The sequence below is a fragment of the Aspergillus affinis genome (genome assembly GCF_023601865.1).
Source record: "Aspergillus affinis strain CMG 70 chromosome Unknown NODE_8_length_531634_cov_87_933514, whole genome shotgun sequence".
NCBI lineage: Eukaryota > Fungi > Ascomycota > Eurotiomycetes > Eurotiales > Aspergillaceae > Aspergillus > Aspergillus affinis.
Window position 1 is genome coordinate 482,216 of NW_026515789.1, and position 16,754 is coordinate 498,969.

General features: G+C 49.2%; 2 protein-coding genes across 2 annotated transcripts; one reads left to right on the top strand and one right to left on the bottom strand.

Moving 5' to 3' along the window:
- Nucleotides 1-4,592: 4,592 nt before the first annotated feature.
- KD926_011127 (uncharacterized protein) lies at nucleotides 4,593-4,953 on the bottom strand (the record flags this gene model as incomplete). Its single annotated transcript, XM_053096113.1, has 2 exons — nucleotides 4,593-4,775; nucleotides 4,840-4,953. 2 exons carry the CDS (start codon nucleotides 4,951-4,953, stop codon nucleotides 4,593-4,595), a joined length of 297 nt encoding a protein of 98 aa, XP_052959933.1.
- A 271-nt stretch (nucleotides 4,954-5,224) lies between these two features.
- On the top strand, nucleotides 5,225-9,314 carry KD926_011128 (DNA repair ATPase SMC5; the record flags this gene model as incomplete). The annotated part of the gene is made up of 6 exons (XM_053096114.1): nucleotides 5,225-5,884; nucleotides 5,973-6,884; nucleotides 6,931-7,821; nucleotides 7,873-7,945; nucleotides 8,003-8,130; nucleotides 8,187-9,314. The coding sequence occupies 6 exons, from the start codon at nucleotides 5,225-5,227 to the stop codon at nucleotides 9,312-9,314; spliced, it is 3,792 nt and encodes a 1,263-aa protein (XP_052959934.1).
- Between the last annotated feature and the right edge of the window lie 7,440 nt (nucleotides 9,315-16,754).

Genomic DNA, 16,754 nt, shown 5'->3' on the forward strand with positions numbered 1-16,754 from the left:
TCACATGTCAAGCCGGGTTCTCCCCCTAAAAGGAACTGTTGCTGCCACCTGCAGTTGATCTACACGCCGCTTGGCCGCCAGTCAGGAACCTTCCACTGACGCAACCCTTGGCTGGCTGGGGTCCAGAACTTCCCCCCTCGGTCCCTGGCCTCTCTTATCTATCAAGCAAATCAAATGTGCCAAAGCAAGTAATCTGGCTCGAGAATCTCATCTGCTCATGGCTGTGATTTACTTTGCTCTCAATGCGACAAACAAATCTCGCTCAATTTTGCACTCTATCGACTCGGAATGACTCGACTTTGGGGCCTTGTACCCCTGTTCAGGCGATCTGATCCCGGGCCTCGACCCGACGGGGATGTGGATGTGACCCATCATGACGGTGCTAGCCATGCACCCGCGACTTCGGGAATGACCCTACTTCCGCGGCCAGTTTCCTCCGTGGTATCATTCCTGACGCAGTCCACATCGCTCGGGCTCCGCGTGGGTTCGTTTTTTGGTGGTGTGGCCCTTGATGGGGCCAGAGTCACGACCCTGACGGGGCTGGAGCTTAGTAGAGCAATTATCGAAGGAGTCTTGACGAGGGCTGGGCGTGACGTTGCAATTCGCAGTAGCGAACATGGCAAAGCAGAGGCCGAATCTTTGTTGGAGAGAAGTGTATGATAAACACCAAGTACTGACACTTTCCAAATTTCCGCTGCTAATTCACATCTAGCTCGCTGCTTTACACACGACAGTCACGTCTGCTTCTTTCTTTGCGGCTGCCACGTTCCACATGTCGTCTACAACTCTCTCTTCTGCTACGCATATGTCTCAGGCCCTCTTGTCCACTCTCGATGCCACTCTGGGCTCGACGGAATCTTCTAGAGCCATTGCGGCAATCATAACGCTCATCCGACGGGAGTTTCGCAGCCCGAGTATTGATGCCGGCACGGAAAAAGTCGGCGTTGGTGACCTCTTGGTTGGCACTGTGGGATTTGCTATGCTACAACGCTGGGGCAGGAAAAGTACCGAGAGACACATCCACGATGATGGTGGAGACGAGACTATCTGGGATGTCGTCATCCTTGACAATGGGTTGCGAGCAGATGTGGTTGGGTCTCACGAACTTGTACCAGCACGGCATCGATACAATGACTTGGGCGAAGAGACCAAACGCTCGTCATTCCTATCTCCTGGACAGGAGGAAGAGGCTTTCGATGCTGTGCAGCGTCCTAGGAGCGTGGCTGATACGACGGAACGGCCGTTCCTGACTCTACCTAACCAGAGCGAGGTCTCAGATGAAGATATCCGCTTGTACATAATGAGCCAGCTTCCGCGTGGCTGCAGAGCTTCAATCAAAACCGACTGGGTAACAGCACGCACCATCACCGTTGATGTATTTGATGATGACACTGCTGAAATCGCCCCTCCACCAGGGACAATGATGATTGAGGAAAGGTTTCATGATGATCAAGCTCTGAGCACGAAGTCGGGTCAACAGCAACTTCCTAGACACACTGTTGTATTTAGAACGGCGTTTAACAAGTCACAATGCGCAGACGTCTCTAGTCTACGCGGACATGGTGTTGAGCTGGAACCACCGAGTTCTTCGACGACGACGCCTCGAGCACACGGCAACACAGAAATACCACGAGATATTCAACCAGGAATCATCGAAGATAGCTCCGACAACGTAACTAACAACCGGTCTCCGCCGGACGGCAGCTTTTCTCCCACGAGAAGAGTAAAACGCCCCTCTCACAACCGCAACAGTTTTCCATCCGAGCCAAGCTCGCCGTCTTCTTCTCGTGATCGAACAGTGCAAACTGCTAGGCACAATGCCGAGGACGGGAAACCTGCCGTGTCTTCTCGTGTCTCAAACAGTTCGGAAACAAGCCCCAAGACTACATTTAAAAAAAGCTCCCTGTCGAAATTTGCACAAAAGGTCAAGCCAACCCACGCGGAGAAGAACGAGACTGCTAGGCGACCATTACCCAAACCATCCTCGGGTAAACTCAACGTACAACCATTTTCAACGAGCTCTGGTAAGCAAAACAAGACCCCCAGGCTCCCTATTCCTGAAAGATGGGGACTCCCTATTTACTAAAGCAAATCCTCAGCACAAGGGCCTGACTCGAAGCTTGGCTCTGGTGAAAGACCACACAAGAGTTTATCGCCTGCTAAGCCTACGTCTATAGCCAACAGAGGCTTACAAAGATCACCCCCATCACAAAACTCCGGATCGGGTCTTTCCTCCTCTCCAACCACGCGCCGCGACAACGCAAGAGGCGGAGGGGGTGGAAGAAATTCGGGGAAAGGGTATTATTCCGTCTACGAGAAGAACCAAGAGTCATTTGTCACTCAAACAGATGCATATTCTCTTCGTTCAATGGATTCCCGTTCGAAATCCCCAGCTACTATGAGAGCCCATGTTCGCAGCAGCAGTTCTATGTCTCTGACAAGGTCTGAAAATGATATGACTTTGTCAGTCAATGGAGATAGCCGCCCGGGATCTTCTTATATGCATGAAAGAACTAATTCATACTCTCCTGGTTTATATTCATTGGCTACAGCAGGGTCGGAGACGTCATTGATACTTGCTCATCGCTCGCGCAAGAGTACTTATGATGATATTGCCACCATTCAAGCATTGAACCGAGATGGCATGGTTCCCGGTATCTTTCCCCGAAAGCATTTCGTGCAAAATATTCGGCGCTTTTGTCGCTTCTCGTCGGCTTCTTACGGATCTAATGCTCTCAAAGTTATGGGAGTTCCACGAGCGCGAAACGGACTTCCTTATCAAGAATCAGATAGCCGAGAGCATGCCGATTTCTCGGACCACACAGGGCTACCAGCTTCTACTATTCTTCTTTCATCATTTGTTGACACTGCCGGTGGGACTAATGCTGCTGGAGAGACCGACAGTGGTTATCCCCTTGTTCATTACCTCTTTCTGGATCATGAATCGAAGGCTGTTGTTTTAACTTTAAGAGGAACATGGGGATTTGAAGACGTCCTTACAGATATGACCTGCGATTATGATGATCTAATGTGGCAAGGGAAAAGCTGGTCAGTCCACAAGGGCATGCATGCATCCGCAAAGCGTCTTCTGATGGGTGGAGGTGGAAAAGTCATGATCACTATAAGGGCTGCTCTGGAAGAATTCCCCGAGTATGGCGTGGTATTCTGCGGTCATTCATTGGGCGGAGGAGTGGCTGCACTGCTAGCGACAATGATCTCGGAACCTAATAACGAGGAACCCGGGACCTCATTCATGACTGCTTCTCAGCACTCCAGCAAGAAGCTCTTGCTCCTGACAGAGAACGGGGATATAACCGACCACGCAGCCTACTACCTCCCTCCAGGACGCCCCATACATGTCTACGCATATGGTCCACCTGCGACCATGTCTCCTTTCCTTCGACGTGCAACCCGCGGATTGATTACGACGGTAGTAAATGGTCAGGATGTGGTCCCAAGTCTTTCCCTGGGCATTTTGCACGACATGCATACTGTATCCGTGGCATTCAAGGACGATACTTCCGGTGCCAGATCACACGTGCGCGGTCGATTTTGGGATGACATTCGACAGAGCATTTTGAACAAGTTCTACGTGAATGAACCGCCTATGATTCTGAATGCTGGCGATGGTCTCGGAGAAGATGTCTGGGCATGGCGGACACTGAAAATGCTCCGGGAAGAAATGATTGCGCCTAAACTGATGCCTCCCGGAGAGGTCTTTGTGGTTGAGACCATGCGCGTTCTTCAGCGAAGCGCATTCACAACTGATATGGGTTCGGACGGGCACCCGCAACTCGGACGCCCGGCAACACGAGTACAGCTTAAGTTCATTCGGGACGTCGAGTCCTTTTTTGGAGAGTTGAGATTCGGTTCCGGCATGTTCAGTGACCACAACCCGGCAAGATATGAGGCCAGCCTTGCCGCTCTCGCACGAGGCATCTTGGATGATTAACGAGTTATGAGCTATTATTCTTTCTATTGGATAAACGGGAAACGACATATTCTTTAGGGTCTTAACATTTGGACAATCTTTTTATATTTCATTATAATATTATTACATCATTTTGGATATGAAGACAATGGTTTGACGTACAGATCCACCCAAATGTCCAGATAAGGCAAGTTGAAGTGATTGAATTTCTTGTCATTCAATGTGAGCGTATGTCGACCACATTCAACTCCTTGACAGGGCATATTTCCTCAGTATTGTGGACATAAATGGATTTCTCGGGTCGCAATTTCCCAGGCAATCAGGACCAACAGTCGTGAGATGGTTTATCCGAGATTCTGAGCTCCCGCAAACTAGCAGGAGTGTCCGAATTATTTCTGCCCCCTCAGCGACAGTGTAATTTCAGGTTCCCGTGGCGAGGAAGCATTTGGAGGTCGGAACTCTACCCGCAAAAATCTCGTGGCTGTAGAGAATCGAATCGATGATGGCAAGGCGCTTGAACCGTATGAGCGGCAGGTTTTGATCAAACACTCATCCACTTGTAAAGGAAGCGCTCACATGCGTCCGGCATTGGCACTGAGGGAAGTATGTCTCTCAACGATACCTCGTCACCTCGAAGGATCGTAGACACAGAATTCAGCTATCAATTATGAGGTGGTTCCTTTTTCAAGCCATCGATGTTCTTGCGTTTTCGCTCCTCGATTCGGACCTCCAGATCCCTCAATTGCTTCTCCACGTGATGTTTCTTGCCCGTCAATTCCTGTCGCGTACTCCGAAGTGCCGAGATGCGCTCATCGATCGATATTTCCCGTGCTTTTTGAGCTGCCTACGGAGACAAGACAACGTAAGTCATCGCCGTCAAACTTGAAGCAGCATCGTAGCAAACATACCTGGGTAACTTCTTGTCCCGATTTGAGACCGGCGCCGTAAAGCGTTCCCGCAATGGTGATCGACGTCACGGCAGCGGTCAGAACAAGACGCTTAGCTTTAACATTCGAAGCCATGGTTTCCAATTCAATTGATTCCCCGGAGAAGGTCGCTGTCAATATCCGAATCCTCCGCTCTCCAATTGGCCGATCGTCTCCAAACTGCCCTTCTACACCGCCTACCGTACCTGGTGATAGATTGATGCCTTCCCATTGAGGCGACCCACATGATCTGGCGCCGCGTCGCGTTATCCGCGTTGAAGTCACTTTCTCCGAACGAGGCGATCTCTCGCTGTCAAAGGTACTCTCTGCGCATTGCAGTGGGCCACTCGTGCCTAAACGATTATCCATGTCTTCTTCAACTTTAATACCGCGTCGTCGACCGCGCAACGAGGATGACGATAACAGCGAAAGCGACGAGACATCCTCGGTCTCTACGAGAAACCCCCCGCCCTCTTCTCATGCCTCGAATAACAGCAAACGCATCCGATTGGAGGCTGCGAGGGCAGAGCAGGACGATGACGACGATGATGATACCGGCGATAGTACCAGCCAGGAGGATTCGGATGGTGAATCCTCCACGGAGAATTCTTTGAATCCCGCGCCGCGGGACAAAGGAAAGAATACGCCTGGCGGGCGCGCGCAGGAAAACGACGACAACGAGGACGAGCAGGATGAGGCCGATGAGGATCAGGATGAAGATGCTAGGGAAGAGGACTCCGATGAAGAATCCTCTGCGCAAAACTCTTCCACTCAGAAAACCCAGACTACGAGGCCTCCCGTCCAGCGTGCCAGCACCGTGACACAAAATCAAACAGGCGATGGGAGTGGCACGAAGGATGCTTACAAGCCGGGATCTATTGTGCGAATTAAGGTTACCGATTTCGTTACCTACACGTCTGCGGAGTTCTTCCCTGGTCCGAAGTTGAATATGGTGATTGGGCCGAACGGGACAGGGAAAAGTACGCTCGTCTGTGCGATATGTTTGGGACTAGGCTGGGGACCACAGGTATGAGGATATCTCCACCGCTCTTATGTGTCTTCTGCAGTGGTTATGTTTGAGTCTACTCGGTTACTTATCTTACTTCCTTGTCTAGCACCTTGGCCGAGCGAAAGATCCTGGTGAATTCGTCAAACACGGCTGCAGAGAAGCCACGATCGAGATAGAGCTTGCAGGGGGTCCGAAATTTCGTCGAAACCCGGTCGTATCTCGGACGATCAAACGCGAGGGCAACAAGAGTACCTTCATGCTGAATGGGAAGGTGGCATCTCGCACGCAGGTGCTGAAGCTTGCTCAGTCGTTTGCCATCCAAATCGACAACCTGTGTCAGTTCCTTCCACAAGACAAGGTTAGCGAATTCGCCGCCTTGACGCCAATTGAACTGCTCTACTCGACGCAACGAGCCGCTGCCGGGCCAGAAATGATCGAATGGCACGACAACCTCAAAAGCTTGCGAGCCGAACAAAAGAAACTGCAGACGAACAACCATGGTGACCGAGACTTGCTATCGAATCTTGAGAATCGACAGGAAATGCAAAGAGCGGATGTCGAGAGAATGCGACAGCGCGCTCAGATCAAGAGAAAGATCGAGATGCTGGAGCTTGTTCGGCCGGTGGTACTGTACAAGCAAACGCATGAGGACTACAAGGAGGTGAAGAGAAGGAAAGACACCGTGAGCCGTGAGCTTGATACTCTGAAATCCGAGCTCGAACCCGCATTGAGGGCAGTGAACGCGAAACAGACCTATTGCGTGCAATTGGACGGATACATTGACTTCAAGAAACGCGGCGTCGATGCCGCTGATCGCAATGCTTCAGACATTGGGAAAACTATCGAGCAGCATGAGGATTCCATGAAGGATCTAGACAACCAGATTGGCGTTGAAAAGAAGCAGGCGCAGGAGTATAAACAAGAAGGAACCAAAATTCAGCAGACAATCAATAAGCTTACTCGTCAGCTGAACGACGAATCCATCGATTTCGATGTCGATTGGTACAACGAGCAGATTGTGGGTTCTTAATCCTAGCACAAGTTTCCTTGCTGACTTTCCATAGAGAGCCAAACGACGACAAGCGAGAGAGCTCGAAGAACAAGCCGAACAAATCAAAGAAACTCGCAGACCTCTTTTTGAAAAATTCAATAGAAAAAAGGATGATCTGCACCAAACAGAGCAGCAGTTGAAGGGCTTGGATTCGCAATCTGGGCGGCAGGAGGCGAAGCTCAAGCAAGTCTCGCCTGATTCCTTCAGGGCCTATAAATGGTTACAAGATAAACAAGACAAGTTTGAAAAACAGGTTTTTGGCCCTCCGATTGTCGAGTGTTCCATAACCGATCCCAAATACGCGGATGCGCTTGAATCGCTTCTGCAAAAAACGGATTTTACTGCCTTTACCACTCAAAGTCGGAACGATTTCAGAACTCTTCAGAGATGCTTGAACATCGAAATGAAACTTCATGACATCAGTATCAAGACCAGCTCAATTCCTCTAGAGAACTTTCGACCTCCGATGTCGGGCGATGAAATTCAAACGATGGGGTTCGACGGCTGGGCCAAGGACTTTCTCAAGGGTCCGGAGCCTGTGTTATCAGTTTTATGCAGTGAGAATCGGTTACATCAAACACCTGTCACTCTTCGCGATATCTCAGATGAAGAATTTAATCAGATGGAAAGTGGGTCTATTAGCTCTTGGGTAGCCGGGAAAAATAGCTACAAGGTCACCAGGCGACGAGAATATGGGCCCAGCGCTACGTCTACACGTGTACGACAAGTCAGACCGGCAAAAGTATGGACTTCTCAGCCAGTCGACACAATGGCGAAGCAAGACATGGTCCAGGCCATGTCAGCCCTGAAGGAGGAGCTCCGGGATTTACAACAACGCATGGAATCCGAGAAAACCAAACTCACGGAGCTGGGTCAGACCCATGGAAAATATGAAAGGGAAAGGGTGAGAATAAATTCAAAAATCCGCGACTAGCTTACACACTGACTCTTGTAGCATGAACTGGAACGGGAGAAAGCTGAAAAGCAGACAGCTCTTACACAACAAAGGGCTATTCCGGAAAGAATTCGTATGTACTTCCTTCTTGTTCATCGTTATCTACCTGTATACTGACCGCAAACAACAGGTCAACAAGAAACTAAGCGCAGAGACAATCAGAAGTACTTTGATGCTATCAGGACAAGAGTTCTGGAAATTCGTCATCAGCAAGACGAGTTGTCTGTCGAGAAGGCCGAAGCGACTCTCAAATATGCTGTATGTTACCAGGCTATATACTCAATCGTGAGGCGCTCTCGCTAACTCTGCATCAGGAATCCGTCGTACAACTTCGCGAAGCACATGAAGAACTTATCAAGCTGGGCGTCCGCCGTGCCGAGGCGATTTCCGACCTGGAAATCCTCAAAGCCCGTAACCAAGAGCATAGCGATAGGCTGAGAGGGAAGGAGGACGAGCTGAAGGAGGTTGTGAATGAAGTCAAGACGATTGCTGAAACGATAAAGAGGCTTTTGAAGGAGGCACAAAAGGTGGCGCAAGTCGCCGGCGCTCAACCCGACCTGCAAGATACGATGACCAGTTTGGTTAATCATACCGTCGACCAGCTTGAAGCGGACATTGACTCGGAGAAAGCACGCTTAGAACTCACGCAAGGTGGTAGCAGCAACATCATTAAAGAATTCGAGGAACGTGAACGCCAGATCCAGAGGCTACGCGGCAAACTTGAAGAGTTCCAGACTCAACTCGCGGATTATGAACACGCCATCAACGAGATCCGGGGCAAATGGGAGCCTCAACTCGATGCGCTTATCAAGAGCATCAGTGACGCGTTCTCTGACTCCTTTGCCCGTATTGGGTGCGCCGGACAAGTCTCGCTTGACAAGGCAGAGGACGAGGCCGGCCCTGATAACACATCGGGAGGTAGCAACTTTGACCAATGGTCAGTCCAGATCCACGTCAAATTCCGAGAAAACGAAAATCTTTCCCTGCTCGACTCGCACCGACAATCCGGTGGTGAGAGAGCCGTCAGCACCATCTTCTACCTCATGGCTCTGCAATCTCTTTCCGCATCTCCCTTCCGTGTGGTTGACGAGATCAACCAAGGTATGGACCCGAGAAACGAACGCATGGTCCACGGCCGCCTCGTCGACATCGCCTGCGCCAACGGAGGGTACAACGAAGACGGCACCGAGAGCAGCGGAGGCAGCCAGTATTTCCTGATCACCCCCAAACTTCTCAGCGGCCTTGTCTACAAGCCCGGTATGCGCGTTCTCTGCATTTACAGCGGCGAGCACATGCCCAAGGACTACGGGGTTGTGGACTTCGGTCAAGCCGTACAGCGAATGCGCGCTATCAAGGCTCAAGCAGATCGAGGGAAGGGCAAAGGGAGAGCCATTGAGGATTCGGTCTCTCAGCGAAGCGGCCGAGTGGATGTCTATGCCTAATGAACGTTAAATTTACCTATGATACCTTTTTCTCACCCTATCGTTATTTTTTCTTCATCTGGCTTCTTGTTTCTGATATCTGTTTACTTTGTCACATTTGCTTCTTGGCCTGGAGGGATGGATCGGTCTGCCTTTGGGGATTTTTGTTTATGTACATAGACTTTTAGGGAAATTTTTGGCATGAAGATACCTTGCTCAATTTTGTCAGAATTTAGACATCTGGGATACTACATTAGACATCTCCATATGGACTTGAAAGTCCGCAGTATTACATTCAACCTATAGCCACATACAAGAGTACAAAGTCCAATCGGTGGCAAGTCTATCACATGTGAATTGACATACAAGAAAAGAAAAGAAAAGAAAACATCATTTAATCTCCAAATCCAAGGCCAAGGAAAAACCACGCCACTTTTTGCCATCTCCGTGCCTCTCCCAGCCAAGCCAAGCCTCAACCCTCCATCTCCAAGAAATAACAAACACCAGTTTAGGGATCCCACACCGAGATGAGATGACGCATCCTGTGTACAGAAAAACCAGGATCATAAAGTTAAATAAATCAATGTACTGGGTATGTACTAACGGTATCAATCGACAAAGATAATAAAATGAGAACGCATGGGGAGATCGCACCGCATCAGATCAGATCAGACCATTCCTTCTAGGCATTCGCACTAGTATCTAACATCCAACATCCAACATCAACCTACCGTCTTTTGTTGATATTCATAGGCTACTTATCCTGGACCCAGGTCAATTGGTACAGCTAATTGCAGTGTAACTGACTAGCTAGCTGACTAGTTGTAAATTCAAGTCAAATAAAAAGCACATGGATGTTAAATGCCATTAATAATATCGATAATAAAAATAAGCCAAGATCCACGATCCTCATCCCTGGTCTGGCAACGTCAGCAGCGAGTCAGGGAACGGTCATACGGATATGGCGATGGACTGATTATGAGCAAGGCAGAGGACACGCAAGCTGTTATGGATTGAGCCATCTATACGGCCGAGTCGGGTTGGAAGGAATGTTGCATTTGGAAGTATGATTAGGGATAGGAGAGAGCTGTTAGTCTGTACGATGTAACTGTACAGAGGAGACTGCTCTGGGATTGGGTTAGATTCTTTTTGGGGCCATTTACTATGTAGTTCATATGCCAATGGATGCTTGGGCGTGGTTAGATTACCTGTTCTTGCTGCTTTTACTTGGTTTTCCATGCTTTCTTTACTGAGGACGCTACGTATCATGGTTCATGAAGAAGAAGTACCTGTCACTAGAATATTGATCTCTGTTTCAAAATACTCGCAAGAGAATACAAGAAACAGTAAAAGACAAGATCAGGGCCCGTTGAAGAAAGAGAGAATGAAACAAACTGCATAAACACACGATTTCATGATCTTCGCATCAACAATAATTGACAAAACAGAGCAACGTGGTCCACACAATATCTTTTGTCTCTCTTCCTCCTTCGCTTTCGTCTCCTAGAAGAGTGTGCCTATGCTGGAAGAGGATTTCCGGTGCGAAATGATCTCTCAGGCATCCAATGATGGTCATGACGTGGAAGAACTGTTCCGTAGCTCCCCCAGCCAAAGGGGGCACCACTCCTATTTCCTCTAGATCGAAAATTATCCTGAGCCTAGTTCTAAACATTAGTACCATTCCAATCATGGTCTAGGTTTCTTCACAAGACTGCAATAGCAGGGAAAGCAAGCGAGGAAAGAAGGGGAAGAATATATAGCAAGATAGGTAAACTCACGTCCATAACCAACAACCATTGCCGTTAGGACTGAACCGAAATGCAATACGATTTCGCTCGAATATAACGTTTGTAACGTCGCTGAGTCTCCGGGGTCGTTCAAGAGAGATGTTATGGAAGTTGCCCCGGGTAGCTGGGGGTCAGTCATCGCGATATTGGATTTCGAGCCTGCCTTTGTGGGTATCGGCTCCAAACCGTTTCATTTTCAGACGAACCCAAGACATTTCTCCCGTGATGAGACAAAGAGTGGCATGCCCTACACATTCAGTTGCTGCGTGGGGGGAAGAGCATGGAGAATCGAGCATTAACCGTATAGTTTTGATCCTGGGTTCGCCGACCTGGTCCGAAGTAGGTTGCCAGCCGAGAGGGGGCGCATACTGATTGTTGTTCTCCTGGGGACTGGGGGTTGATGACCCATTTTCGCTTTCAATGACTATGACTGCTGCTTCAGGGCGGGGTTTGACATCGCAAAGTTCAAACGCAAACGGGTTCAATCTATTGAGGAAGTCGAAAGATCACAACTATTCGTTGGTTGAACCGGCTGTGGACCAAACACTTGCCGATGACATGAAAATCGTCAATCTGTTTTGCCTTCTGAAAAATTCAATTCTCCCGTTGGCTGGGACCTTGTTAGAATGCAATCATTGTCCCATGTTACTGCTGTTGCTTCTGCGAGCAAACGCTCGCTGACCAAACTTCATCTCAAAGCCGTAAGAGAAGAAGACCGATCGGCCTAAGCCAGAGGAACCAGTCATCCAAGGGATTGGTTCTACAGAATATCTCTTTCAATCCAGATGAGCAAATATACCTTGCTTCAACGAAAGATGAAATCATTGGTCGAAACAATATCATTCCTTGAAGATGCCACGGTCTTCTTAGCCTTCTATGCTGGGTGAGTTCATGTCTAATCAGACGTTCGTTGAGCTCGAAACAACCCAAAGTGCTGATTTCGGAAGAATTGTCGCTTTTGAACAAGGCCTTATCGAGGAGATGTAGAGGTTAGCTCTGGCGGAATAAGGGAAAGACACGAAAACTTAACGCTATCCTCATGATATCAAAGGAGCCGGGCTCAAGATTGGATTTCTCATTGTTTTTGTCAATGTGTAAGCTCAGTTGATTGATGTTAGTTGATGGTGACAGAGATGTAGGTCCATAGCACTGCAAATCGATGACGGTAGACGAATATCAAAGTATGGAAGGGGTCAAACTGAGAGCCTACCTGGCATGGCAAGTTCCCGTGACTGAGATGCCCGGGGCAGCGACAATGAGGAGCCCAAGGTCGCAGTGTATTTCCATCGAAAAATATCGGCCGTCAAAGCCATTTGCTTCATGTATGAAAATAACCATCAGACACTCGAACATATCTCACTATGGTTCATCTAGTTACTGAGAGCAATCGGTGCTTTTCGTTTCACTTGTTCGTGCAAAGCACTCCTTGAAACAACGGAGAGAATAGCAAGCCTCAGATTCTATCAGTTTCCGTTTTCGCTACCAGTAACGCTGTCGACATGCAACTATCAATTCATCGTATATGGCACTTTCAAGAGTCCTCGGAGAAGACCATCACTCATAGAAGGTATTTTTATTGACCATTTCAGCTGAACTACACACAGAAGCCGATAGTGACATAGCAGCAACTAGGATACGAACAACCACGCCGGACTTTTTCATCATCAGCCAAACTACAATGAACTAGGTCACAATTTGATATTTCAGCTCTCATGTGCTTGCTTCACTGTCTGGCGATACCCAGAATCTCCGATAACAACTTATGACTATCAATGCATCTGCTCCTCATCGGAAAATCCTCCATGGTCATGACGCATACACCTAGAATCCGATCAAGCAAGCAAATACACCAAAGCCCGGATAAGCCTCACGTCGTCCAAAAGAGGGGCGTGGATGTGGCACAGCCCTTGACAATAGATCAATGGCAAAAATGCCTCATCGAATCAAGGAACTCAGCTGAAGAGAGAGTCTACACTGTCGAGATGGCAAGTTGCGAGTCTGCTGTGGTAGTATGCGGTACGGAGTATGCCCTCCTTCTTGGAGAACTGGCGGCGTTCGACTAAAGCAGCGATGGCCTGCGCCGCCCGGCTAGGCTAGAAGGACGAAAGTAAACTCAACTATGTGCGTTAAGATACGAGGTTACGCTCAAGGCACTCCGTTGGCCGTTTACCCAGCGGAAGGCTGAACGAACGAGGAAATTACGGATTGGAACGAGTCACACCACACGACCCGAGCCGCAGGAAGGATTGTCAGTTGCGGCAGAAGGTTGCATGTCTGTGCTCAACTTGATATCCCACACGCTCATAATAATATCGTTCATTATTATCGCTCATGGACCGGGTCCCTTGTGCACCGTCGAACCTACAGAGTTTCCTAGTTCTCGTCCCCTTTTCTTTGTGTGGCCATTTCATGTTTGCCCGTCACATGCCAGACAGGTGATGACGATGATCCATATGTTCGGAGACGCAGCGCAAATAGGAATAAGTCAGAAATAACCACGGAGGCTATGGATGGGCAAAAAAATAGGTGTGACAAGACCTGCGACCCATGCATATGGGGCTGATCTGAACGGGCTCTGCTCTATAGATTCTTACTAGTCCTACGGACTACCGACGCAACCTCCAGGGCCGTCCGCATGGCAGGATCGGACTCGACCTACCCGACATGACCTATGGGGGGGGGACCGAGATGCGTCGCCGTGGAGGCTAAGAACGGGCCCTCGCTCTTCGCCTCTCAGGCTGTCCCCCTCCCCTCTTTTGCTCTTCCTTCGAAGATCATCCGGTTCCTTCGCATCCCAGTGGATGAGCAAGGCTGGCCCTGCGATCGCACTGGACTGCCGCTACAGTGTTAGCCTGTTAGGGGGCAAAGACAGACGTGCATGCCTGAGGCCGCGTCGGACGATGGCCGAGAGGCTAAAAAGGCAACGCAATTCGCGTAACATTTTTATTTATTATTGATTGCCTACGGAGTATGGACAGAGCAATTCGTTCTTCTGGCGACATGAAACCACAAAATCAGAAAATGTTGTTTTTAATCAAAAAGGTCCCGTAAGCTGCAACATGAAAAAGGGACGATGATCACCCCTGATGATTGGTGATCTGGCCCCCTCTCCGGCCTCTCTTAGTTCGTTTGTGATTTTTGGTGATTTCTGATTGTCCCTCCTGGTTATCGGGCATTTCCGTTGCGGATCATCCATGAGAAGCGCATGGCCGATTCTCTCGGGGTTTTTTGTTGCCAATCAAATGGACAGCCCGGCGATTAGCGATGTTGGGCGTCAACCAAAGATGGCCACCGCAACTTCTTCGCTTGCAGCTCCTCCCCCTATAATCTAACTTTATAATCCTCATTAATTTATTCTCCTTGCCACGACATCCCACACCCCCCTCCTTCGTGAAATCAAGTTCAGATCGGCAGAGCCTTCGCCTCGATCGGGGGTGCGGGGATATGTCCTTTATTGGTGCAATTATTTTGCGACCACGACGCCGTTAAAACTATACGACGTCCGTTTTGGATGACTCACGGTGATATGATTTCATGATAGCTTCATCTTTACCACTTTCCTGGCGTGATGAAGTTAAAGAATGAGGGGAAGGTGAATGTTAAACTTCAACTGAGTTGAATATTGTTTGTCGGGACCGTCATTGGCACTGACTACTGAGGTGCTCCATAGATTTTTTTTTTTTTTTTCTCTCGGCCGCATACTCCGTAGTAACTAACTTACGGTGGAGATTTCTTCTCGACCGACTGATCAAGTCTCCTCGTCGTGTACAATTCCACTCACACACACTTTTTTCCTCCCCGAAATAAAAAGAGTTTGTCCTCTCAGAGATCTCTCTCGTTCACTCACTCACACACACACACCTTCCAACACTCATGATCGCCCCCAGTGGCAACTCAAACGGGCAGTAGTCTCTTCTGTATGGTAAATCATGGAAAAAACGAGAGCGTGGGATAGTGGCCAAACGCCCGCCTGCACCATCCCTGGCAGCGTATCACAAAGTCACAGCCTGCGGATGATCTGTCATGGCATGCGTAAGGAACCAAGGATGGACTAGGGGCCGTTCACTTTCGTCCAGGGATGTCATGGCCCTTGGGACGCCGGACGGAGCAACTCAACTCCACGAGGGGGGCTAGAAAAGTAGTCCGCATAGGTGTACTCCGTATGTTGCTCCGTGGGAGAATACACTGCACATGCATCCTTCATTCATTCCAGTCATCCATCCTCCGTAGCGTGGACAGTACGGACTAGCTACGGAGTGAGGAAGTCTTGCAGGACAGGACAGGATGGACTAACTAACGGAGTAATCTTCGCATAAATTGGCTTACGGCGGTGGGTTCCCTTATGACGGATCCTGTCATTCATTGACTGATTCCCAGCGCTGGGTCCGAGTCTGACTGACTGACTGGTCCGGTCCCGGTTGAGCGTCCGATCTGGGGATTGTGATAGGATGAACCTGACCAGGTGATATGCATTCGATGCGGGCGATGGGAGAGACCCGCGTTTTAGTTAACGAGGCCCGGAGGGAGGAGGGGGAGAAATACATTGGAAGGCAGATGACTTGTATCGTGGCTAGCTTGCATCTGACATGGCGAGTGAGGTCTCGAACTTCTCTCGAATATATGGAGACATGACCGTGCAGCATACTCCGTACGGAGTAGTATGCAGGTAGGTATGGAGAAGTCACGGTGGGAGAATTCTTAGCTAAATCGGACAGCTCCGGAATGGGGTCCAGTTGGGGGTGGTTTTTGGTTTCTGATATGAGATGATGGACCCCAACGATTCTAATCTTTAGTCTATGAGCTTAGTGTTTATTCAGGATGGATGTGAAAGAGGCGGAGGGGCGATCATCATCACGCCGAAGGATGCTCTAACAAACACCACCGTCTTGAAACCCATTCTACTGTATTCTAGCAAACAACACATAAGCGAGGCAGGAGGGGAGGAAAACATACAGAATCCTGTATGGGATGAGCATCGGTCATGCACTGGGGTCGGAAAGGGCTTGAGTCCCTCTCAAATCCACTTGTCCGTTCGTCCGCTGCGGAGTGCGTGCATTCCCTAGGCTGATGAGATAGTTGGCTTATGGTGATGGATGCACTTCATCCCTAATAGATCATATGGGGTAAGGAGTACAGAAGACTGATACATTGTAGGACTGCGTTTGGACTTTGAACACATCACTCCTATGCTCCGTACTACCGACAACACGGACCCTGCATCAACGCAGGCAAAGAGATAGATTTCTTGTTTGGATCCATGCCTAACGGGAACGTCTTTGATATACCCGCCTCTAGCCGCGGGTTTGTAGCCTCAGGATATGATCGCTGCTCGAAATATCCGGCAGCCACAATGCTTCTGGTTGAGGGCCTACGAGAGGGGATTACTGCAGCTATGGCTGTAGGAGGCCATAATACCGGGTTTATTGTGATCATTTTTCTGTTTCTTTGAGCTCTATGGACGCCGAGTAAGCCCGTCTACACCCAGCCCTATATCGGTTGACAATATATATACATTCGATAGATAGCCTACGGGGTATGTACAGACCAAGCATCAAGCAAACAGTACCTGCCTGAAATATGACAACATATAACTCAATAAGTTAGAAAACCTGCACTCCGCCATCCAGGCTGAAGAGTCCGAAAAGAAATTGCCGCACTCGCACTCGTTCACCCA